Genomic DNA, 25911 nt, shown 5'->3' on the forward strand with positions numbered 1-25911 from the left:
TGGCCGCTACGCGGCCCTATTATTACCCTCCTATCGGTGTTAGTTTTATTTTTCCCCTAAAAAATTACGATATGAGGTATACTTTACTTTTAGAATGAAATAATTTTTGGTTTTGATGAATAAAGAAACAACATTTTTTTTTGAAGTCTAAAGGACGCGTTTTGTAATGACTACTTGAAGAAATATTGCAGCAAAACAACGAACATTGATTATCAGGTAATAATTAAGAACTTCAGGAGACGGGAATCGAACCCACACAATGAATATAGTGGACGCTTCCGACGTCTTTGACGACTCGGCCACCGCTCGTATTGAGGAATCAGGGGCGAATCTTGTGTAGATAAGAGTAGAGCTGATGCGCAGGCTACCCAGCTACTGCGCAACCTCTTCGACCACTGCGCATCCTCCCGCGCATAGCGGCAGCGGTCTCGGAGCATTCTGAAAATTCACTCACTTTTATAACGTGATTGTAAAAAAACCTGGGTCCTATTTCCAAAATCTGAATAGAGCGGGCTCATCTAGGGCCAATTACCCGTCGATTTACGCAAAAATCATGGAAATCGGCCCGGTAGAACGCTCAAACGAACTATGACAAAAAGTATAAATTTACATTGTTTAAATGGGAGAATTCGCAACTTTACCACGTAATATAAAAAAACCTGGGCCACATTTTGAAAATCTGAAAAGAGTTGGCTTATCTAGAGGCAATTGCCCGTCGATAGCCGCAAAAATCATGAAAATCGGCCCGGTAGAACGCTGGAACTAAGCGTTACCAGTTTCGCAAAATTAGGAGGTCTTGGAGCTTATAGTATAGATGAGCACAGGATGATCCATTGCACAACAGCTAACAAATAAAAAAAGAGAGATACTGCTGATTCATATTTCAGGAGACTATTATTTGAAAATGCCGCGAGTTGCATAGTTTCCGCAAGTTTGCCCCTGCCTCGAGCAACTATTTTAACTCTCCAGAGATCAAATTGCATACGTAACGAAATGAAGGGATTTTGGGAGGATCTGGGGATTCATACTTCGGCGATTCAAGAAGCCGCGCCGTCGCCCGTCGCCGTGCCTCTCCCACGAAAGAACGTAACTCCACCTCAATGTATCCGAATTTCCCCTCGCAAATTGTAATTTTAATTACAGAATCTTGGACCTTCATATCTATAGAACTTTCAGCAATTTTTCACATGGTCTCATGCAAAAATTAGTAAAATTTTGGACAAAAATTGCATATGTACATTTTTTTACAAAAAATCGAATTGTCTAAGCCAACTTTACAACCTTGGAATGGAGTTACGCGTCTTCGTCCGAGAAACGACGAAGTAAACGACTGAGTAAAGAATGCTCTTCCCAAGTAAGTAAAAAGACTAAAAATTGAAAAATCGCTCAGTCGCGTCGATTTCGTACTTAGCGGAGAGTTTAATATGGTTCCAATTCTGAAATATTCGATTCTTATTGGTCCGTTTTCCCGCCAAGATTGAAACGGCGCCAATACAGCTGCGCGTTTTGACGCTTTAAGGTGGTCAGAACAGGAAGAACATACCTTCATATCACTTATACTTTGCTTTAAGCGCCGGGTCAGAGGGTATCGAGCAACTATTTCAACTTTCCGGAGATCAAATTGCATACTCAACGAAATTAAGGAGTTTCGCGGGGACGTGGGACCTCACATGCTTGGGTGGCCCAGGTTGAGAGACCGTGGCCACGAGGTCGCTCCTGTCTCCAGCAACTATTTTAACTTCAAGGAGATCAATTTGCATACCCGATGAAATGAGGGAATTTTGACAACCTGATTTTTGCTAACTCTCTGAGGGGCTTTGGGACTTGGGAGGGGCAAATTAAAATTATTTTAAAACATATTTCTGAAGACAACTTACGCAAGTCTTTCTTTGAGAAACTCGATCCAGTCTTCTTGTTGGAGCATTTCATCTCGATCCTGGTCAAACAGCTGGAATAGTCGGGACAACAGCTCCTGAAACATTAGGAAAATCTCATTTATTAATTGTTCACTGCTAAAAGCCTCCTTCAATATTGATGTATTTAATGACGTTCGTACATAAGAGCTTCCAAAACTACAGTATATGCTTCAACTATCCCTGTCTGACGCATGTGTGTATCATGAGCCCTGTCCACACCGCTCTAGACACATGCGAACGGTTCATGCAGTCCCGCATATATAGTAGGGCGGATAAGCATAACAATCGTGCATTTCTGGAAGAAAGCATGAAACTTTCAGGATATCATCTTTACCTATAGAAGGTTCAATTTCGCAAGTGAGCCCAAAATTCTGAGGCCATGGGGGCCGGGGGGGCAGGGGGCCCTGATTTCGCTATGTTTTGCCGAATTTTCGCGTTGAATCATTGTTAGAACGCCGTTAACAATGTAAAATGTAATCAAAACTTGAGTAAACATCATTAGTAGGTTCTCTCAAACAGTATCCTAAAATGTTATCACCGTCCGATCCCGGAGCACCCCTCAAAATGCCTAAAATTCAAAATGGCGCCCATAATAAGGCCTCCGGAATATCGGTATTTTCACTTGTGCATATCCTGTCATGTGAGGTATCATTTATCCATGTAATTTTGGTCGCAGATTTCATATTTGAAGTCAAAACAACCCCCCGGTCAAAATTGGTGCCCCCAATCCAAGATGGCGGCCAAATTTTAAAGGCAGGAGGGTGCATTTTTTAAACTTTTACGCGATAAGGCAAGTGATATGTCATTTCCTATGTAATTTTGGTCGTAGATTTCATTACTGAAGTCAAAACAACCCCCCGGTCAAAATTGGTGCCCCCAATCCAAGATGGCGGCCAAATTACAAAGGCAGGAGGGTGCATTTTTTCAAATTTGTACGAGGTAAGGCAAGTGATATGTCATTTCCTATGTAATTTTGGTCGAAGATTTCATTAATGAAGTAAAACAAGTCCTCCGATCAAAATTGGTGCCCCAAATCCAAGATGGTGGCCAAATTTGAAAGGCAGGAGTGTGAATTTTTATGAGAAAAAAAATCACGTGAGATGACAAGTGAAGTATCAATTTATACGCATTTTTAGTCAACAAAACGAATCTAAACGAAATGTAAAAAAAAATCTTTTACACCAAAATGAAAAGAGATAATCAAGATGTTTGCCATCATGGCTTACATGTGAAAAGTGATGAGCCACTAATAGTGAGGAGTCTTACTGATTACTGCACAGTTACTCTGAACTCAATTTCAGATGCCCTAGACTTAGAGGACGAACAATTAATAAGTACCGAAAATAATATAGAAAACTTTCAGTCGGTTTCAGATGGTGGGTCTCTACTCCATCGAGTGCGATCAAAGCATAGGTACTTACGAATCCATTGCACAAACCTATGTTCCATCAAATTGATGAGCAGACACAAATGTTTCTTTGCGTTTTCGAAGTGATGTTAAACGCGCAAAATCCGAGATGATCGGTGTTCTTGCATGCGTTAACGGGTTAGGATTCAACCCCTCACATCCATAAAATAGAAACAGCAACTTTATTCTGTACGCTTTTATCTGATCCTTACCGGCAAGAAATTAAAGAAAGGTTCTTGGAACCTATAATCAAAACCATGAACGGATATGAAGAGCTGGAAAAGAGTAAATCGATGGTGAAACTGCTTAAATACGTATTTAGGTTTGCGGTGTTGCAGATTTCTTGTCATACTTACTTCAGTTCCTTCATCAAAAAATATTGAACGTCATTTCTTGAAAACTTCGCTTGTTTTTACTCTCTATGTGAGGAATATTCTGTAAAAATTTCAAGCCATGATGTCGGTTTGGTCCCCTTTCAAAAAATGAAATAGGAGCGAATATTTTGAAATCCCGCAATCAAGATACGCACTTTTGCTGTTTCACCGTCGAAATATTACTCCTCTACGGTAGCCAAAAAAATGTGACTTTCGACGACCTTCGTCATCACATATCGAAGGAAAAAGTTCCAGCTTTCAAATTCTTCATTCAATTAGAGAAATTACCCTCGACATCATCAGCAATGAAGTAGAGTAGGTAACATTAATTTAGGAGCTACTTTTATACTCAACTGTGGATGGGATGAAGTGATCTGGATGCTTGTCTTTGGGGATGGATGAATAAAAACAAGGAGCTTCATCCTATTTTAAGTGACATGCCACCAGCTCCCGGAATCCCCGCTTAAAATTATCCGGTGTAATTGTAAGAAAGGGAGTGACACCATGCTGTACTTCCAAGAAAATAATCTTTCCGTTCTTAGACTCATGCAGAAGTTCTGAAGACTCCAACTGTAAAAACCTAAAGAACTGTAGGAGGAAGATCCTGAAGAGCCTGACTGGGAATGTGAATCAGCATGTGTTGATTAAGATTTTCTCCTACACTGACTGGAGAGGGTACGACAGGTGCGTTGCGTGAAACGTTATCTTTATTGAGATATTATATGGGCTTAAAAATGAATAAAACAACTCATTATGTATATGCTCCTGTTAACAGCATTACTAACGAGGACGGCCAAACTGATCACTCTCTTAATTATCTCGTCTCATTTTTGTGTAAAAGATTTTTTTTTTACATTTCGTTTAGATTCGTTTTGTAGACTAAAAATGCGTATAAATTGATACTTCACTTGTCATCTCACGTGATTTTTTTTCTCATAGAAATTCACACTCCTGCCTTTCAAATTTGGCCACCATCTTGGATTTGGGGCACCAATTTTGATCGGAGGACTTGTTTTACTTCATTAATGAAATCTTCGACCAAAATTACATAGGAAATGACATATCACTTGCCTTACCTCGTACAAATTTGAAAAAATGCACCCTCCTGCCTTTGTAATTTGGCCGCCATCTTGGATTGGGGGCACCAATTTTGACCGGGGGGTTGTTTTGACTTCAGTAATGAAATCTACGACCAAAATTACATAGGAAATGACATATCACTTGCCTTATCGCGTAAAAGTTTAAAAAAATGCACCCTCCTGCCTTTAAAATTTGGCCGCCATCTTGGATTGGGGGCACCAATTTTGACCGGGGGGTTGTTTTGACTTCAAATATGAAATCTGCGACCAAAATTACATGGATAAATGATACCTCACATGACAGGATATGCACAAGTGAAAATACCGATATTCCGGAGGCCTTATTATGGGCGCCATTTTGAATTTTAGGCATTTTGAGGGGTGCTCCGGGATCGGACGGTGATAACATTTTAGGATACTGTTTGAGAGAACCTACTAATGATGTTTACTCAAGTTTTGATTACATTTTACATTGTTAACGGCGTTCTAACAATGATTCAACGCGAAAATTCGGCAAAACATAGCGAAATCAGGGCCCCCTGCCCCCCCGGCCCCCATGGCCTCAGAATTTTGGGCTCACTTGCGAAATTGAACCTTCTATAGGTAAAGATGATATCCTGAAAGTTTCATGCTTTCTTCCAGAAATGCACGATTCTGGGAACTTTTCCCCCTTATCCGCCCTACTAATAGTTCTATTTGCTGCGAATTGGAAAACCGGGATTTTACATTCTGCCATTCGTAAAGTTCCCGCATCCATTCTTACGGAACTCGACTGACGAGCACACCCCATCTTTCCCACCTGCACATGCATAGTTCTATTTGATTTAGGTACGAGACGAAAATCACCGCAATCCACACAAATGGTAGTGCCATGTCTATAGAGGTACACAGGTTTTCATCGTCTCTTCGTAAATTTTTATTGTATTTCCGACCGAAATAGACTTAGTTTTGTGTCGAAACGTCTGGGTTTTTATTAATTGTGCATTTTAGCCTTGTTTCTCGTTTTTCCCCCAATTGAATCAGTGAGAACGAAAACACACCAACTCGAAAAAATGAAAATAATCAAGACACACACAAAACTGCACAGTAAGTGTAGAAGTTAGTCAAAGGCAAATATTTTTAGCGCCGAAACACAAGGAGTCAAGGACACTTTAAAGGTCCAAATTGGAACAGATACGCTAACATCAAGGACCTTCATGAAAAGTGACTGTCTTTAATAAAACTTAAGTATTTTTGAGATACCGAGTTGGTGAGTTTTCGTTCTCACTGATTCAATTGCTCTCCACTGTAATCATTGTCTCGGGCTGCTCTTAAAAATTTGCATCTAGAGGTACTCTAAGTGTTTATACGCCGTTTTTCCGTGCGACAACATCGCGGCTTATTGTGCGATCCGTAGCGCAGCGCAGTGTCGCTTCGCGGCGCGGGGCGGCTGCTCCAGTGCTCGTCCTTGTCTAGCGCGTCGGGCGTCGGGCGTCGCGGAGCAGTATTGGAGCACCGTACGAAACGTAGTTTATAGTGCGTTGCTTTAATTGTGGATACTTTGTTGATACCATAACTGTCTTCATTAAAAAGCCGTTCGCCCCGTTTACGCGTTTATGTTTTCCGATAGGAATTCCGCCGTTCCTCCTGCACTCGGCTAGATTTACATAAGATACCCAACGGAGGATGCCAATTCCCCGGGCCGGCTGCAATTTGTGCAATTAGCCGCGTCGTCGGCGACCGTAATCACCCGATTTTATTGGCCCCCATATACTCTTTACCATGTTCGGATGACTTCATCCCATCTCGCCGTAGCCTCCGCCTTTGCGAATGAAATTGTAAGCAAGGGATCCAGACTTCTCCATTACAGATCGTAGACTTCTCGCTGTAGCCTGAGGGCCGTATACATGTCAAGTTTTCTGTTTCAAATTTGAACACCAAGCCTTACTCAACCAACGATCTAAAAACTGTAGATTGGTGGAGGCCTACGGAAAAATGTAATGCACATGGAGCGGTCGTTCGATAGGCGGGCGGGGAGTGAAACTAGCCAATATTCGTCACCTACCTGACATAAGGGCTTAACTACACTCTGCAATGAACCCTATCTTCCATACAATTCAATGCTTTTCCGGGCTCATCTCAATATGTAGTTACGCCCTTATGTCAGCCAAGCGACGAATTACTATTCTCGTCTTAACCTCAATAATGTAAGATCAAATACATATGGATTTAAAACATGGGTAAGCAAGGCTAAAGCATTTAAAAATACTAAAAGGCAGGAAGTTTTGAGCTATAATCAGCTCATTTTCAGCTGCAAAAACACAAAAAATATATGAAAAATTGAAAGGCGACCTGATCCCAGCCGTTATCCAATTTTTAATTAATTTTTCGTGTTTTTGCAGCTGAAAATGAGCTCGTGATAGCTCCAAACGTCCTACCTTTTAGTGCTTTTAAATTTTTCAGCCTTGTCCACCCATGTCTTAAATCCCTCTCTGTTTGTCCGTATATTCGGGCTATGATTCATTTGCTTTAACATGGGATCTTATCGGAGTTTTCACAGTAAATGATTTAGCACTGACATTTTTATCGTAAAATAACTTGAAGAATGGTTAGGTTTCATATCTGGACACAGATTTTCAAACAGTTGGTATTGAATTTGATTTAGGTCCTTATCCAGCGACAGTTCCACAAGAAACCATGGAAACAGATTATCCTTGTCCTGACCTATTAATTGTTCCTGGTGTAGGAAATTTGCCATTAGCGTAACATACGATAAGCCTATCTACAGTTTCTGGATCGTCGCACTCAACCGTCAAAGGAAAAAAATTTAGGCTAGAAAGAATTCCAATCGAGCGAAATCCGCAATAATTTATTACCTATAGAAAAAATGTATTCACTACTTTCTTTTTCTTGCGTTTAAGTCTCCAAAGTATGTTCTGCTTTGTTAGCAGCAGAAACAGAAGGGTATTCTTAATTTTAGGCTAGAAGATCTCTCAACTGGACTATATTGTGCATTGAAGATATCTGATTCATAGAGGCGCATCTACAGAAATCAATGGCACTAAGGTTGCTCCTAAAATAAGCTAGAAATAAAAGTTCATCTACGCGCATGTGGTCCGATCGGACGATCTTCTAACCTTATTTAATTAAAAATACATTTCTCCTAATTAGGACCAACAAGTTTTGGAGATTTAAACGCAAGGTTAAGAAAGTGACGAACATTACAGTAAGCAATGACTTTCCCCGTTTCCATCATGTTTTAATTTTTTTTAAAAGAGATCTAAACTATCTGACTCCTTCAACCTGATGGTTCGATTACCTAAGATTGTGAAAAAAATTATCTTTAAAATTCAAACATCATTGTTGCTCAGTATTTTGTTTAAGAATAATCTGGTATAAACTGAAACAACTTTGTACCAAGCGGACACAAACCGTGACAATTTGGATATACTTCGACCTCTTTTCAGAGGATTGAGGTTGAATGATGTCATTATTTTATAATTGAAGTAAAGATGAACCAAGGCGTTGTAATTACAATTTTGATCTAGTTGTTACAAATTAATAAAGTTTTTAAAAAAAAAAATACTTACAGCGGCTCGGTTCATCTTAAAGTCCTCTAATCACGGTAGAATTTTCGATTTCAGGGCTTACTGTAACTTTTTTGGTGCATTTTTTGGCCTTTAGACCTTTTTTGTGTCTGACCATAAACGTTGTAGCTAAATGACCGGACATCCAAAAAAACTATTTCCCATAAAATAGCTCACTGAGGAACAACCAAATGCATTGAATTTTTACGTGGAGGTTTCAGAGAAAGTTTGTGTACTAATCCATCGGCTACACACATTCCGTTTGGCTTTATGTATCTATCCTCATGAAGGCGTTAAGTTCTCGTGAATGCTAAAGATTAAAGTTTAATGAGCGCTCTGTCAAGCCGTCCGCTAGATTCAATTGACTCGATCGATTAGCAGACCTGAATTAATGACGTGTCAAAATCAGAAGTCTCCACTTGATTACCTCTTTGTGATTGATTAAATACTTCAGGCACTACGCACTGAGCAGCCCACTGTTCGCGATACAAATGACTCATAAATATGAACTCATTGTCGAAGCGAATATAAACGTACATTGCTGAGAGGGATTTGTGATCTCACTTCCACTCCGAAACATGTCTGGCAAACTTATCAAGTAATGTAATTGGCGATTAATGTTAAAATATTTATCCGGTGTACAAAATTATATGGAGAAAAGAAAAAAAAGTATAAAATTAGTTTCTGATTGATATAGGGTAGCTGTGGAAACATGCACTGATGTAACACATTCGGTGGGCTTAGTTACAGCATGCGATGCTGAAATAAAAACCTAGTTGTTTCCAAAGTTGTAAGTCCCGAATTACTCGTGACTTGAGATGAGATTTGTCTTATCTCAAATCTTCCGGCTGATACCTGATGCGGCTCATACGGCGTTCTTCCTTAGCACGGCAGTACTACGGAGAGGTTAAAAAAGTGAAAAACGGGGAATTAAAATCGATTCATATTGACAAACTCAAATTGTTGATTGATGAAGAACAATCAAACCGTTCGTTTGCATCTCACTTAACTTCTGCAGACAAATGACAAATGTTCTCTTCTTCTCCGGTAGCGTTATTCTCAAATCGTTGGCCCTCTGACGTAAAGTATATCTCAATTTCCAGATGAGCCTTGGAGAGCAAAGAGTTATGTGGGGAACAGAGCTCACGTGAAAATTAAGATACGCCCCTACGCCAGAGGAGAGATGAAATTAGAGGTGCCTGTAAAATCAAATGGAACGATTTGATATTTTAATACACGAATTTGTTCGGCATCCACGGCGATAGGAGGAAAACACACCAAACGCCTATAACGTGCGGGTTGTTTTGAGGAAAGTATGTTCATTTGGACCGTGTTAAGCAGAAAGGAAGCAAGCCACATCAGATATTGCTAAATTTAATCAGGCAATTTAGTTTTCTTCATGAAAACGGTTGTGCGGATTTCAATTTAATTCTTTTCATAAAAACGGTTGTGCGGATTTTAGAGCAAATTTTGGTGACTTTTCAGCACAGTACAAAGCTAATTCCTTAAAAATTACAAAAGGATTTGCAAGATCAGTCTCTTGTAAAAAATTAAATTGCCCCGTTAAATTTGGCAATGGCTGATGTGGCTTGGTTCCTTTCTGTTAAACGCGGTCCATTTGAGGAAAAAATCATCGGACAATTTTGCGAGCGTCCATGGTGTTTTGACGGATTGAGGTGTCACAAAATATCGCGGGTGTCATATTTCTGGAGGCAAGGTCCAAATGCTGAGTGTCTAATGAGAGGACACCAACTTTAATGGAAGAGAACGGAGACTGTTCTGCTGGTTGAATGCTGAATTTATGATTTCAGATTCATTGTTATTTGACTTAAAGACATTTTAGACATTTTATTCCAATGCAAAGTAAGCGTCCATGAAAAAATGAGCGCAACACTGCAATCGCGTTGGTTTTTTTTTTGCTAAATGCGATCCAAATCTATTTTCATACTGTTTCCCATATCAGGAAAAAATTAAAAGAGATACTGCTACATCAGCTCTTTCAGCACTTTTAGATAAAGCAATAAAAAGTTCGCGTGCAAATTCTTCATTACAAAATGTAATCCACTTTCATGTCGAATGGTCCATTCTCACTCCGCCGAGCCGTGGTCCATTTAATTATTTCCCTCAGTTTCCTGGACCGGTGCCAAGGAATATGACAAATTCTGTCATTCACACAGCACCCGTGAAAGTAACGTTTACCGCGGTGGAATTACTCGCACTTGGATTTGGACTCCCAGAATCAAGGTTCCGGTGACGACGCATGGCAGTTAGTACCACCCATGCTGTCGTGCTAAGGAAGAATGCCGTATGAGCCTTCAGATGTTGCCAAATTGCCTTCAATAGAGCACAAATTGTCGGGGAAATTTGTAACTAGTTTTTTTCAGATTTTTCAAAGCATTCTGTTCGTAATTGAAGTGTCTGAACATTTCAAGGAACATCAGGTAAAATTCAAGGAAACATAATTATAACATTTTTAATAATACATATTTTCTGGGAGGAAATTCGGCAACGTTCGAATGCTCATACGGTGTTTTTCCTGAGCACCGCCCATAGGAGGGATCTCAGGCGCATGCGCAAGGCTACCTCATGGCTATGCATTTAATGGAGAGTCGGATTGATAATTGGCGTGCCCGTGCGATCTGCGATCCATGCGATCCAGATATTCGATAAAAGGCGTCACGCGGCACCTGGCCCCCGCCCCCTCCCCTCTCCCCGCGACAACATATCACGCTGAGGTCACGACTTGGCACTTTCGGTCACTTGTGACGTTTATCACACGCTGAGCCGCACCGCGCGCCGCCCCATTTAAAAGCCTTAATGACTTCATCCAGCTCCGGCAATGAGCTCCGGAATTATAATTTCGAGTAAATGCAGTCATACCGTACTTAGAGAGTTCCTTCATATCTGCCGTGCTAAGGAAAAACGCCGTATGAGCCTTCAGGCGTTGCCAAATTTCCTTTCGTGGAACGGGAATTTCCTGGTAAATTTATGAATATTTACCTCCCAATTTTTCAGATAATTTAGCTCACAATTTTACCTAAAGATTTTGAAACTTTAAAGGAAAAATATTCATGACTTTCCTCAAAAATGAACATTTTATCAAAGGAAATTTGGCAACTCTCGAATGTTCATACAGCGTTCTTCCTTAGCACGGCAGATATGAAGGGTGGGGGTATTGTCACCTTCCGGCCAAAGTTTCAATAGCGCCATGCGACGTTTCAAATCTTCCGCCGTCATTTTATTCTTTTACAGAGAAACTATTCGAAAAAGCTGTCCCAAAATTTTAGTGAGTATACTTTGTGCTGCCGATAAAATTCAGTGAAATTTTCAAGCAGATTCAAACGATAATTTATATGTAAAAAATAAAATGGCGGCGGGAATTTGGACGTGCTGCATGGTGCTTGTGACACTTTGGCCGTGAGTTGACGAATACGTGAAATCCGTTTATGGCCTTTAATATCAAGGTGTAAGAGGCCTTTGCCTATGGAGGGCACATTTTTCAGAGCGCAAATTTGTCGAGTATGGTCGAGAATTTGGATGTTGAGATTTGGATGAAATATCGACGGATGGAGTGCGAAACCCCGTATTATAGATACGAATTTTTACGTTGCAGCTTGTGACAATGGTGACATGAAAAAAAACAAGGGGGGGGCGGGAAAAAGGCTAAGAATACACAATAGAACACCGAGACGTTTTGTCTCAGATCCGAGCCATTTTCAGTCGGAGAAATGAGTAAAAAATAAAAAACAATCGGACCAAACCTGGGACCTGCATGATGGTACCCAAAATTCGCGATCAACAACCCTCCCACAGTGGATCGAGTCAATAGGAGAGGTCGGACAAAATTTGGAAACTTTAAAAGCTTACCTCCGTTTACACAAAACTTTGAGGTTCTAAAAGTGGTTCCATTGGTTTCCTCGTAAAACTTTCTTCTCAAAATACCTCTTAAAATTTAAAATGTGACAAATTAAACATAAAAATTTGTAGTTTTAGTCCAAACATTTCGTGTCCGATCCACTCGATCGGATTGACCTGATCCACTGAGTGTCCGTGTATCTCCGTTCGCGATGTCGCAGACTTCCTGTCATACTTTATTGATTGCATTTTCAGAAAACCAGTCAACGTGATTACTTGAAAACATTCCTGAATTATCGTCTGTGTTTGTAGAATATGTTATGTATGAACAAGCTATGCAGGTGGCTTTGTTCCTCTTCAAAAAAAAAATAAAATAAGGGCAGACATTTTAAAACACCAAAATGGAAATACGTGGTTTTGCACTTCGGGAATCGATATTCTCCCTGTAGTCTTAAAGAATAAGTTAAGAGCGGTTCATTTGCATGATTTTTGTGCCAAAAGTTAATCTTAAAAGTGAAATTAAACAGTTACTGGAATTTCGGATTTATCATCAATTTGGAAAACCATACTGTCGTGCCACGGAGGATCGCCGTATGAACATTAGAGAGTTGCCAAATTTCCCAACATGTATGTAAAACATGTATTTTAGACAACGTTCATGCATATTTTTCCTTGAAATTTTCAGATATTCTAGATTAAATTGCATACAAAATTTTCTGAGAATTGTGGAAAAAAATGTCCAAAATTTCCCCGGTAAATTCTTTTTTCAACGGAGGAAACTTGGCAAGGTCTGAAGGCTCATACGGCGTTCTTCGTTAGCACGGCAGTATAATTTCACAGAACGATTTCTACGTTTTCCATTTTCTCTTATAGCCTTTGCAAGGAATGAATGGAATCTCAGCTGGATTTTCGTTCGTGAAATCCACGATTGTGACCAAAAATTCAACCCACTGCGCTTAGAAGTGTCACGGTGACCGCTAATTAAGAGATCGGGCACATGATCGCTATCACTACCGAAACTGGGATTTTCGGGCCTCGTTACGAGAACCAGACCGTCTCCAAACCCGCTCACTGGCACTGGCACTTCTGTCCTGATAAATAGCCTCCTTCTTATCAAGTGGAAACATGCGAAACAGGCACGGCATGAGAAACATAAATTAAATAAGAGTAAGTAGTTTGAGTGGGGGCTGAAATTCCTCGCTAAGTCGCGCCACTGCGCAAAATTTTACGCAGGTCACGCTCGAGTGAATACTATTAAAGTAAAAGGAATCCGTCTACGTTGAGTCTTTTTCCGTTTTTTTTTTAAAGAAAACATAGTGATCGTTCTGAAAAAATGGGATTTTTTTTCTTGACGAAAAAAAATCTGCATCCTGGACCAAAGTATTCAACATTCGGATCTTGGCGCTGAAATGTTAGGTGTGGAGATATTGGTAACAATGCTGCCTGGCTGCGGTGCTAAAACAGAACGACAAGTGGACTGCATATTGCAGTTTGGAACTATAAATTCTGGCCCGGTTTAAAAACAACGTATGTGCCATTAGTTTCCCTATGCACATTAGTGTTTTTTCAGATGAGCCAGAATTTATAGTTCCAAATTGCAAAATGCAGTCCAAATGGACCGCATTAAGCAGGAAGGAACCAAGCCACATCAGATATTGCCAAATTAAATTCGACAAATTGATTTTTCACACGAAAACGATTAGGCGGATTTTTGTGCGAATTTCAGTGAATTTTCTGCATAGTATGAAGCAAACACATTTAAAATGTCGAAGGAATTCACTTTCTCAAGTAAAAAAGTAAATATTTTTTAAGTCCATTCTCTATGATCCCGTGTATTATCTGCAGCGTTGACAGGAGTGGCCATGCAGGAATGTTAAGTAGGTATTTTTTCTATTCATATTTCAAAAATGTAGAAATAAAAAATTATCGAACATATTCTTCGAGAGTGGGTATTTTAAATCGTATGTTACCGCGGCGAGTTCGGAGGTCCTAAAAAGCGAAAAAAATCGGGAAAAACATAGAGAAGTTGCATCATACGCGAAACAATTCTAAACGGGGTTTCCAACAACAATAACACCGCGACAGAAAACGCTTAAACTGTTGGTCGGGAACGAAGCACACCTGTAATCAAATAACAATAGCGATAAATCATTATAGAAACCAATTATCGGCAACCTGCAAGTTGCAATTATGATGTTAATGAAACGGCGGCCAACTCTCCACCGCACAGTAGATCGAGTCAATTGGAGAGGTCGAACAAGACATTTTGGACTAAAACTGCAAATTTTAATGTTTATTTCGTCACATTATACATTTTAAGGAGTGCCTCCAGAGAGAATTTCACGGGGAAAACCAATAAAATCACTTTCACAACCTCAAAGTTTTGTATAAACGGAGTTATGAGCGTTTAAAAGTTTCAAACTTCTGTCTGACCTCTACTATTGACTCGATCCACTGTGCACCATTGTGCGACCGGTAAACAATTAATAATCGCCATCCCTTGCAAGTGGGCAAAAATCAAATAAAAAAATATGAGTTAGTTCCGCGAGATGATTTGTTAACTACTGCGGTGTTCTTGCCACGTTGACATACTTTGAGGGTGTTTCAGTGGGGATTTGGTCGGCTTTAAACTTCGATTTGGTCACCGCGCAACCGCCCCAGGGAGCTTCCTCTAAATCTCAGGCCGGTAATTAAAAGTCCGACTTGGGTTATAGATAACGAAGCATATCTTATGACCTGCGCCCGCGCACCAGTGGCTGCAGCGCCACCGAGTGAGACCATTAAAAAAGGCTCCGGCTCATAAATATTTGATGCAACAGTTTACACTTGGACTAGTGACTATTCCATTCATGTTCAAAAAGTATACAAAGGAAGGATGTCGTATGAGTATTTCAATGTTGCCATTTTCCAAAGTACGGGAAAAAATTATCACAATTCCAACTATGCTCCTGGTTAATTTTGGTAGCTAGATATATAAGTAATCGCACCAAACAGAGGTACGGTTGAGTCTGCTAAAAGTGGGTGGATTAAAGCTAATGGAATAAAATATGGGAAAGACGTGTAACTGGTTGCTCAAAACTTTCAATTATAATATATTTTCTCGATGACTGCCGTAGTTCGTCACCTCTAAAATTTTCCCGCTACTGATGCACGTTTTAAATGCTCTCAAGTCTTTCGAATTTTTAAAAGCGGGCTTGTCAAGTATTTTGGCTCCATAAATACGCAACTCATCACATCGTAATTTTCGCTCATTGGGTACTTTCAGAATATGAAATCAAACATTTTCTAGAAAATTCGACTTTTCATACTAAATTTGGCAACGTTCCGGTGTTGATACGCTGGTTTTACACAGCACAGAAATATAGTGCTCCTCTCTGCAAGTAGCGCAGATTGCTAGCGTGGGTAGTTCCATCGGCGATTCTCGCTGTTAGTGCGTGAGTGCGGCATCTTTCAAAATAATCACCGCCCGTATATTTCTATTTTCATGGAAGAGGGCGAACAGGACGTATGCGGAAAGCAAAGGGAACTTATTGTGGTCCCTCTGACGCACGGTGGATCGAGTCGATTGGAGAGGTCGGACAAAAATTGGAAACTTTGAAAGCTCATAACTCCGTTTATAAAAAACTTTGAGGTTCAAAAAGTGGTTTCATTGGTTTCCTCGTGAAATTTTCGGCTTATTGAAAATTGGACGGCTGCCAATAAATCCTGCAGCAGAATGCCGCAGGATGTATGGTGACAGTCATTCCGAAGTATGATGACATTTTGCGTTGATTGAAATTCTCCGCTTTCCTATACTTTCGTTTAAGTCTCCGATGAATTTTGGCTCACCTTCATCTAACGAAGATATCATAGAGCATCAATCAGTGGTGTGGCGTGCTTTGTGATGAATTGATTAAATCTGTTATTCGAACCCATGGTAAAGGATCGATTATCAGGGCGTTTGCAACGAACACCATAATAATCAATTCCCATGCTTTTTGTGTTTATTGTAGTTGAAAAACATGTTCACTGTCAAGTAATGATCTAAATGATTAAAAATAAAGGCAAATGCAAACATATACACAGGCTTAAAAAATAAGTAAATAATGATAGCTACCAATTTAAAAAGAAACTATGTATAACCTATCCGCCTCCTTTTTCAAAGAGTATACGGAAGCCTTGACCCGTACAGCAATTCAATTTTCTTGCGAGCATTCAGAGTGTAGGCACCCAAATAAATTAGAAGCATAACGCTCTTATAACATTGTCATACCCAAGCATCGAGGCATAGCTAAGAATTTTATTGGGCAGTCTTACTCACGATTTGAGGCGAGCCTACTATTGATAACAGAATATTAAATGGACGGAGTTAAACAGAAAGGAACCAAGCCACATCGGGATCGAACCGAGAAAAAGAGGTTTAAAGTTTGGCTCCTGCATAAGACTCAATGTAAAATATAAACTTCAAGTTCAATTTCTGCAAAATTTGCTCCAACAAAAACTTTGAATTTTTGGCGATAGATAGTAGAGCAGTGGTTAAGTTCAAAACCACTCATAACTCAATTTTTTTCCAAAATGTGGGTTGGTTCCTTTCTGCTTAACTCAGTCCAAATGTTGCTCTTCTAGTTGATTGGCTGAGCCCTAGAAATGTTATTAATGCCTTGATTTACGTGCGATCGAGGCTACAACGTTTATAAACTGCTTCAAACCGCAATTCCTAGTTATAACAATGATTGGCTCTATCTGTTTCCATAAAAGACATTTGCTTTATTACGTGCAACTATTTTATCACACAAGACCGATTTGGCAACGGTGAAAACGGCTTTTATTAGTGTATTTGCGTTGAGGGCTCCAATCTGTGTCAGTAGATCTTCTTCCAGGGGCACATTTAAATTGGTCCAGCTGGAGCTTATGCCTTCCCAGCGCTCAGCAAACATGGCTAATTTTTATTGGCCTCCTTCAGACTGTGCTAGAATAATTGCCTGTGTGATATTTCTACCAATTATACGTATCGCGCAAACTTTAAACATTTTAAACGTAGCCGATTCGTGTTTTCAATTACAGGAGCTTTGACTTTGAGGCTCTTTTCACCTGAGTCAGAAAGACATTAAATCATTCTCGGAAAAAAAAAATTTTCTCTCTTTTTTCTGTACAAACTCAATTTATTTTTTGCACAAACCTATATTTTTATGTGCGAACTGTTCAAAATAAGTTCCTCGTTATCCAAACAGGAATGATTCTTAGTAAAGATGCTGGCACATTTGTGTGCCTTGCCCCGTGAACGACAAGGTACATACATACATTTTCCTTCGTTTTATTGGAATGCTTTTTTAGCGTTTTTTCTTCCTCTCAATTAAAATTGACTTTAAACCCATTATGGCGATCATCAGCAAATTTTAACGACTAGGAATTTTACCATACATCAAACCTAATTAATTGAACTAGTAACTGTAAAAATTCAATGTCCTGGTTTTCATTAAATTAGTGGAAAACAAACAACTTTAGAAAATTAAGAGTTATAATTTTCTAAAGTTGTTTGCTTTCCACCTTAACAAAAGAGAACTGTTTTATATAAGCCAGGCCTTAGATCGTCATGTTTCAGACAAAGATTCGTAACGTCGGAAAATTGACTCAAATAGACAAATTTGTAAGCAAATATGAATGAGAAATGTCTGTCCAAAATTATTTTGTTCCTCGCAATTTATTGGGGCAAAAATCAGCAAGATTTTTAATTAAGCTTCCAACGGTCTCCCCTTTCAGAATGCAATTCAAGAGAAAAAAATTAGCAGCTTCTATATGAAATTACTTTCCATTTTATGGAAAACGACCAGATAGACAATAAAATATAAATGAGAATTATTGACAAAAATGGAGCAAAAAGTACGTTTGTAAATAAAATAAAAACTTTCAACCAATAAAAAATATTTTGGATCAAAAAATTCCTAGCGCTACGGATCTAAATTTGTTCATAATATTTAGTATTATTCAGGTCCAATTTGTAAACTGTCAACGAGTTCTCCTCATTACATACGGCAGTATATATTTCTGCCGTGCTGAAGAAGAAGGCCGTGTGAACCTTCAGGCGTTGCCAAAGATCTTTTAATAAAATAGATTTTCATTGGAAAAGTCGCACATGTTTTTCTTCCAATTTTTCAGACAATTTTGATCGTAATTTGATCTAAAATATCTGAAAATTTCAAGGCAAAATATGCCTGACTTCCATCCAAAATAAATATTTCAACAGAGAAAATTTGGCAACATGCGCATGTTTATACGGTGTTTTTTCCTTAGCACGGCAGATTTGCGACCAAGCTTCACGGTGAATGTGGTGCAATGGGTTTTAGATCTCTGACAAGTATGCAAAAGTGGGAGGGTCCATACGCGGTGGAATGAGAAGCATTAAACCGCTTCATGCTTTATCATTAAAATAACCTCGAAACCGTTTTAAAGTGTGGCACCTGAGGTGTCGGGCTGGAGGAATCGATTAAGAGGTTGTAACCCGTAGTATGTGCCAGCCTTTGTGCGGTTTACTGATCCTGAGCAGTTTGTTCATGACTTGAGAAATGCGAGTCGATGAATACCAGAAGCTATAAGTGAAAAGCTTATTTTTTGGATTCCTCAGTTTTCCCTTAACTGAGCAAAAAAAAGAAGGAGATCGAACCGGAATTCGGAAACAAAACATTTTTCAATGAATGCAGTGGACTAAGATGATAAAACCGAGGGACTAAAATTAATGATACAGTGTACGCTCGCTAATTCGAAATTCAAGGGACCGCGGCTTTTTTGCGAATTAAAGGGCTTCGAATTAGCGAGCGTGTACTGAACTTCCAGTTTGAATCTAACTTTTTGTCGGCCCTGTTCAGTACATGTGACCCTATTCGCCTCATTGATCTAACGATATTAAAATGCAATGATAACTTCTTAGCTGTTGAAGTCATACAATTTATGAAAATTCAAAGGACAATTAAAACTTAAAAATTGCTCTCCGAAAAGTAAGTGTGACCTTTTGAGAATGTCCCCTTCAGAATGATCACTTGAGAGTTCCCTCTTGAGAGTGGCAATTTTTTTCGGGTATTGAGGCTGGAATATTTTTTCACAGAAAAACAAGAATTTCAATTTGTGCTCCCGTAAAAACACCATCTCAAATTAAATCTTGAGTAACTTGTACTCATTATGCCTCTTTTTGAGAATATTCAATTTGAAACCAATTTTTAAGGTTAAAAAATTAGAGAGTTGCCTAAATTATTCGGTAAAAAGAATATTTATATTGTAAACTTACAATGGAACAAATTTACATAAAGTCATTAATGGACTGCCCTAGTCTCTACAAATTTATTTTTATCATAAAACAAAAGACTATCAAATAATATAAATTTTGGTCTCACTTAGATTTTAGCATCCCGTAAGGTTTAAAGAGTAGTTAAATATTTTACTTTATAAATGAAATCGAGAAAACTTTATAAATACGCGTAAAATTTAGAAAAAATTGAGAAAATCTTTAGGATTTTAAAATATGATTTGAAATCAGACAAGTTGGTTTTTGCAATCGCTAGCGATAGCAATATTCGTCATGGGAACTTTAGCTTCTGGGATATGAAAATTTTAAGGTACAGTTCGTTTGCAGTATCTTCAGAATTGAAGGGGCTATGTAATTTTGTGTCAACATCTCTTTTTTAACATTTTTAATTTTTTTTTCTTTGCATACAAGAAAGCTGTTATTTACCAATTATTTATTTTCGTTGGATTATACATGGTTTTCGGAAGTTAACGCATTTAACTTTCAGTTTCGCTTTTTCGGCGTAAAGTATGATATTTTTACTCTACACATATGCCCGAATACGCATCATAAGTGACCTATGTGCCTCCTAAGTTGCCGTTTTTTTCATTCAAATAGATGTAACTAAAATGTTCGATGTGCACTATACTACTTTCATGTCATTGCTTTATTTATTTTTGAAAAAAGAAAATACCATCATTAATTTGGGCGAACAGAGAAAATATACATCAATATTTGGGTCAACATCTCCCTGATTATATAACGGATGAATATATTAGTATTTCTGTATCAAAAAACTTAGCTTTTGTCTTCAGAGATACACTGATTCTAGTCCAAGTCAATTTGTTTTATTGAAAAGACAAAAAAAAAAAAAAATAAAAAAAAAAAACAAAAAAAACAACTGAAATGTTAGACATACTATTTTCATGTCTTTCTATTTGTATCAATAGGTACATCTTGCTTAACTTACGAACGTTGAATGCAAATAAACTTTATTGAAAAAAAGAAAATAACGTCATTAATTTGGATGAACATGTGGCTGATTATAAGAATAAGGAGGTATATTCCAGTATTTTTGTTTAATATATTAACTCACGAGAAAATGTTCGTACATTTATCATCTAGTATTAATTATTTTTTGATGATTGGTCTAAAACATTCAATACAACCATTAAAAATTATCTCCCATCGCCGGGTATCGAACTCCCGATCACCTATTGCCCGCACCTTATCAAAAAAAGTGGGTCGCCTCAGTCAACTAGGCTACCACAGATCCACGGCTGATCGAAATAAAATAGCATTTAAAAGACTCGGACGATGGGCGGGACTTATCACAAGAGTTGTCCTTGGGCGATTCGCGTCTTCGATATGAGAGAAACGAGCTAAGCGCCTTCCTCTGTGAGACATTGTTTGCCTATGCTATCATGTCTCTCGGGGTTCATCTCAACATGCATTTGTCATCGCGGCAGTAAGCTGAGGCGATATTTGTTTATCCATGAATTAAATCAATCAATCGAGCTCTGATTTTGACTTCTTTGTCCGTAACGAGTCCTCCAGAACAATTTTCCACCTTGTACGATGGTTATTATTTCTTTACTTCTATTTTTCAAATTTGAGGTGGGATAATGGCGGCTTCTCAAGAGCACCGAGGTAGGCGATCTTTTGCACCAACGAACAGAAAACTGATGGCGAAAAATAACCAATCAGAACCTCCCAAAGAAAAGAATTTGCCCAAAATCGGAACTTCGTGGTTCTGCGCAGATTTACCAGTCAGACACGACATCTCAAAGTGGAAAAAAACTCGCTGAAAGCGAATTTTAGAAATCAACACAACTTGACGTAGAGACATGATTGGCTAAAAAATACAACGGTTTTTGATACATCGGAAAATCAACCAAAAATCGGAGACTGGGCGAAACGCTCAAGGTCGCAGAGGTATAGGGAATCCCATAGCGAAAGCAACGGAACGATTCTAATATCATGGGGAACTCCGTTCCCATGACAAAATTTGAAGTGAAAGGAAATGAGATGCAGATGCTACTTTAAGTGTTTTATCGAAACACCAAAACTTGTGAAATTTGATTATTGGTGATGACCTGATTTCAAGTCTTTTATAATATCCGAGAGAGAATGTTTGTGTGTATTAGTTTCAGACTGAAACCTATGTCAAGGGTCAAATGAGTCAACAAAGTGGTGGCCACGAAACATGGATCGTGGAGCCTCGGGCTTCCCTAATTAGTTAAGAGGCTGCGATGAAAAGAAACAGCCAGCGGGGCGATTATTGAAATTTCTTGTTCGTCGGGACGACATAGATGACATAGGTTAAAAGGCGGAGCGTGATTGGTCGGCTATGTCTTATCGCTGCTTTGTCGTGCCAGTCGTGCCTTTGTCAGGTGGAATGATCGACATACTGTCGGAAACTTAAGAGGTGCCGTTAGCTTGTCGATCATTCCACCTGACAAAGGCACGATAAAGCAGCGATAAGACATAGCCAACCAATCATGCTCCGCGATTTAACCTATGTCATCTATGTCGATCCGACAAACAAAGAATTTCAATAATCAGGCTGCAGGAGCATGCTCTGATTGATCAGATCTGTTGCCATGTCGTATGTTACCCGGCCGTTTCGATTTAGCACCACGAGGCCTCCTCTCAAAACCAAATTATTTTTTCATGCTTTGATATCAGTAATTATCTCGAAATCTCGACTCAATATAAATTGCCACCCAGGTTTAAATTCCCAATGTTGTTTATGTTTATTCGTGCAGAAGGATTAAGATAGTCCTGATTTTATTTTCTTCTTAAGAGAAACCCTAATTATAAGAGCAACAGTCCCCTCCCCCCCCCCACAAAAACAAAAAATCTTTTGGAAAATCATCTTCCTTCCTGCAAGTTGTGGGCTTGGGGAAAGGCTAACGGACGCATGATGTAAATAAATTGGACGAATCTCTGCCAAACGGAACTATGTTCATTAAGAAATGAGCCCTAGGACCCATAAGAATATATGCATACCAGGGCACATGTCATAATGCACATAGTACCGTTTGGCAGAAATACATCCAATTAATCGACGTTTAGCTGTTTTAGATACACGGATTATTTATGTCGCACGGGTTTTCATTGACACAAAAAGTAAAAATATTTTATTTAAACGGCATTGAGGGCTTTCAACCTTTAGACCAATTTTCTCCCTGCAATCTGTGTAAAAATACAGAGGCTTGTGCGTATAATGCAACTACTCGTGCGTTATGGAATAGAATCCCATATTCGAATGAATACTTGGGTCAAATTTCACGCTAAACGTTACCATGGCAGCCTCAGCAATATGAAAATATGCAACCGCGATCTTGACGCTTTGGCTCAGCTGCAACAGACTGCACACACTTTGAACAACACAGGGTGGGAAAGAAATAATTCTAGATTATGTACTCTGTTAAAGTTGTTGTATAGTGCGCGATTTGACTCGCGTAGGATTTTGTTTTTCTTGTGGCCAAGCGATTCAAATTTTCCGTAACAATAATATACAGTAAAAACTTTAATATCTTTTCTAGGAGTTGATTGCAATGGCTTCCGTTGCGTAAATCATGTTCAAAGTGAAAGTCTAGTGAGGGATCATGTATCAGAGTGCCTAAATTCGTACCTTGTTTAATGCCCCATTCAATCGAAGAAAGCGAACATAGAGAACATTCCGAACTTTTCTCGGAAAAGAATATTTTATTGGATGACTCGAAGCATCGTTGGAATGCTCATACAGCGTCGAAACACAACATGGGCTTTTGAAGGCCCATTATTCGATGCCACGATTATTCTAACGCGTGTCTGAATAATCGCGTCAAACATTGCAGCCGCCGGCCGGCGTCAAACGCTGATTAACGCCTGCAAGACTGTGGGAATACTTCACGCATTGCGCCGAACGTACTGCAGTCGGTCAGTTGGCGCGACCCGCATATTAGCGCCTACAAGACTGCAGGAATACTTCACGCATTGCGCGCAGAGCACGGTGCGCGTTAATCGTTGTAATTTTCCGATGTCAGACCCACAACCCTCGGTTGGTGATGCAACTGTTTGTGTGATACGGAGTAGAATTGCATTGTAGAATGATTGAAGGCGTTTTTGTGATCAAAACATTACTCATCGTTTAATTTAACTCCACTGGCTGGCCGAATGAAATCCGGCGCCAATCATTAGCTTCACATAAAACTGACTTCCCATTTACTTTTTAACTTTTACCCCCCCTTCAGGTAAACGAAAAGGTTATTGATCCGTTGGTCATATTTTGTGGCTCCAAGGGTGTTATGAAGTACTCTATCGACACATTTGTATAATACATATTAATGAAATAATTTTTAGACAAATTTTGGCAACGATTATGGACTAAAATTCACTAAAAATGACACTTTTTTTATAATTTCAGCGCTAAATTCTCCATAATCTATATACATATCAATATCTCACGTTAAAAATTGCTCGGTTTTGAATATGTCGCGATAAAAAGCTTGAGTTTGGGCCATCTCTCAGAATTTCTGAGAAATTTAGCACAAAGAAAGACACAGTAAATGACTTTTTAAGATTTTACATTCTGTATAAAAGGCCCTAAAAATAGTATAGCTGTAGACTATGAAACCAAGTTTCATAAATCAAAGTTTACCTTTTTTCTGGCAAAATTGACTCTGAATTAACGCTGTGTGGAGTACAGCGTGAAGGAAATGTAAATTTTACCAATCTTTTTTTTTCAGTGATAATCGAGCTGGTTCTTTTCTGTGGAATGCGGTTCAAATTAGGATGTTCGGAACACCTGCAGTGCTCTTTTGCTCCAGAAGGACTGTATCTAATGACCACGCAATGAACTAGGAACATGAACATGACCTGTGTGCCCCTACAATACGCCGATCGGTCACTTGGAGGTATGAATGCCAAAAGGACCTATGTTACACATATACGTTATGTACATAGTTCATTATAGGATAAATATGTGCACATGATCAGCGATTGGAAACGGGCGCCCCCGGCTGGGCAGACCAACGGCACCTCGTTACGGCTATCACCGCCTGCCCTCATCTGCGCCACCTTCCGCTTTGACCATCGCACGGAACTTGAATGAGCTCGCCATTATAAGTGTGCGTCTTCTTAATTCGTTACCGTTCGAGAATGGGGATCTTAGTGCATGAAGGCTGCGTTGGAAGATTTTTCGACGTGATAAGGTGTTTTTGGCACACGCTGACAACAAGCCAAACCCCTCTCAGCTGGATGCAGCTCCTGTGCCGCACTGCTATGCAAGGAAAAACGCCGTATAAACTTTCGAGAGTTGCCAAATTCTCTCCAAAAATGTTTTTATTTTGAAGGGGAGGTTCACTGGGAAAAAAAAACACATTGAATCTAGAGTCCAGACTCTTGAAAAAATTGACAAGAAAAAGGACTCTTGATTCAATCAGATTTAAGCTTAAATCAAAAGGAAATCCACTCAAATTAAGAGGCTTGGTTCTTGATTTAAGCTTAAATCTGATTGAATCAAGATTATTTTTTCTTGTCGATGTTTTTGGGAGTCTTGACTCTAGATCCAATATGTTTTTTTTCCCAGTGTTCACAGATTTCCCTAGATATTCATACATATTTTATCAAAGGAGATTTGGCAACGTCTAAAGACTCACGCGGTGTTGTTCCTCCTGTTGTTCTAGCAGCAGCTGGAATACTGCTGTGCCAAGTAAAGTGCCGTATAAACATTCTGAAGGACCATTCTGATGAAACATTTTTATTTTAGATGTTCATCTTTGAACTTTGCCGAGACGGTTATAATTTATGATCTAACAATTACATTTAACGGATTACTACAATCTAATCCTAACAAATTAATTCAAGATCTCGAGGACTCAAGAGGCTGAGAACTTCATCGGAGGGTAGAAAAACCAACTAAATCCTTCGATTGCGATGCTTATTGATTTCCAGCTAGCCCCATATAATCTACCGGTTGGAGACTTGTACGCAGAGTTAGAAAAAACAACTAAATTTTTCAACCCAACTGTAATGTTAGATTTTCGACGTTATCTAGTGATTTATATGCTCGCTTTAAGCAATTGGATTCACTGAGACAAACATGTTGTCTGTACATACCGTTGTCTTGCGTAACTTGACTTCCATGAGTGACTTGTTCTTCATATTTAAATTAAAAATCGTCTATTTTTAATCATCCGAACAACTCTATAGGTCTCAAGGATGATTATCGACAGTTTCATGAAATATATAGGGATTTGCCAATGCAATTTTACGCTTTGACATAACCAGGTCTCATTTCTCAAAACGTCATCTCTGCACTTACTACTGCCTTTGGTAAGAAGGCAAATTAGCCAGCCGGTTATTTGACTTACGGCGACCAGTGTGAAAGGCCCAACAAAGGAATGGCAAGGTGCACATCTGTGAGCACCTTAGACCGTAGCCTCTCTGACTTACGGGCGTATCTCAAT

General features: G+C 39.1%; 1 protein-coding gene across 1 annotated transcript in view; it reads right to left on the bottom strand.

Moving 5' to 3' along the window:
* Nox (NADPH oxidase) overlaps positions 1–25911 on the bottom strand; it is a 192476-nt gene that overhangs the window by 29227 nt on the left and 137338 nt on the right. The window contains exon 3 of the mRNA XM_072301759.1: positions 1878–1972. Coding sequence (XP_072157860.1) covers positions 1878–1972 — 95 coding nt within the window. The remainder of the gene's footprint in view (positions 1–1877; positions 1973–25911) is intronic.

The sequence above is a fragment of the Bemisia tabaci genome, chromosome 6 (assembly GCF_918797505.1).
Source record: "Bemisia tabaci chromosome 6, PGI_BMITA_v3".
NCBI classification, from domain to species: domain Eukaryota; kingdom Metazoa; phylum Arthropoda; class Insecta; order Hemiptera; family Aleyrodidae; genus Bemisia; species Bemisia tabaci.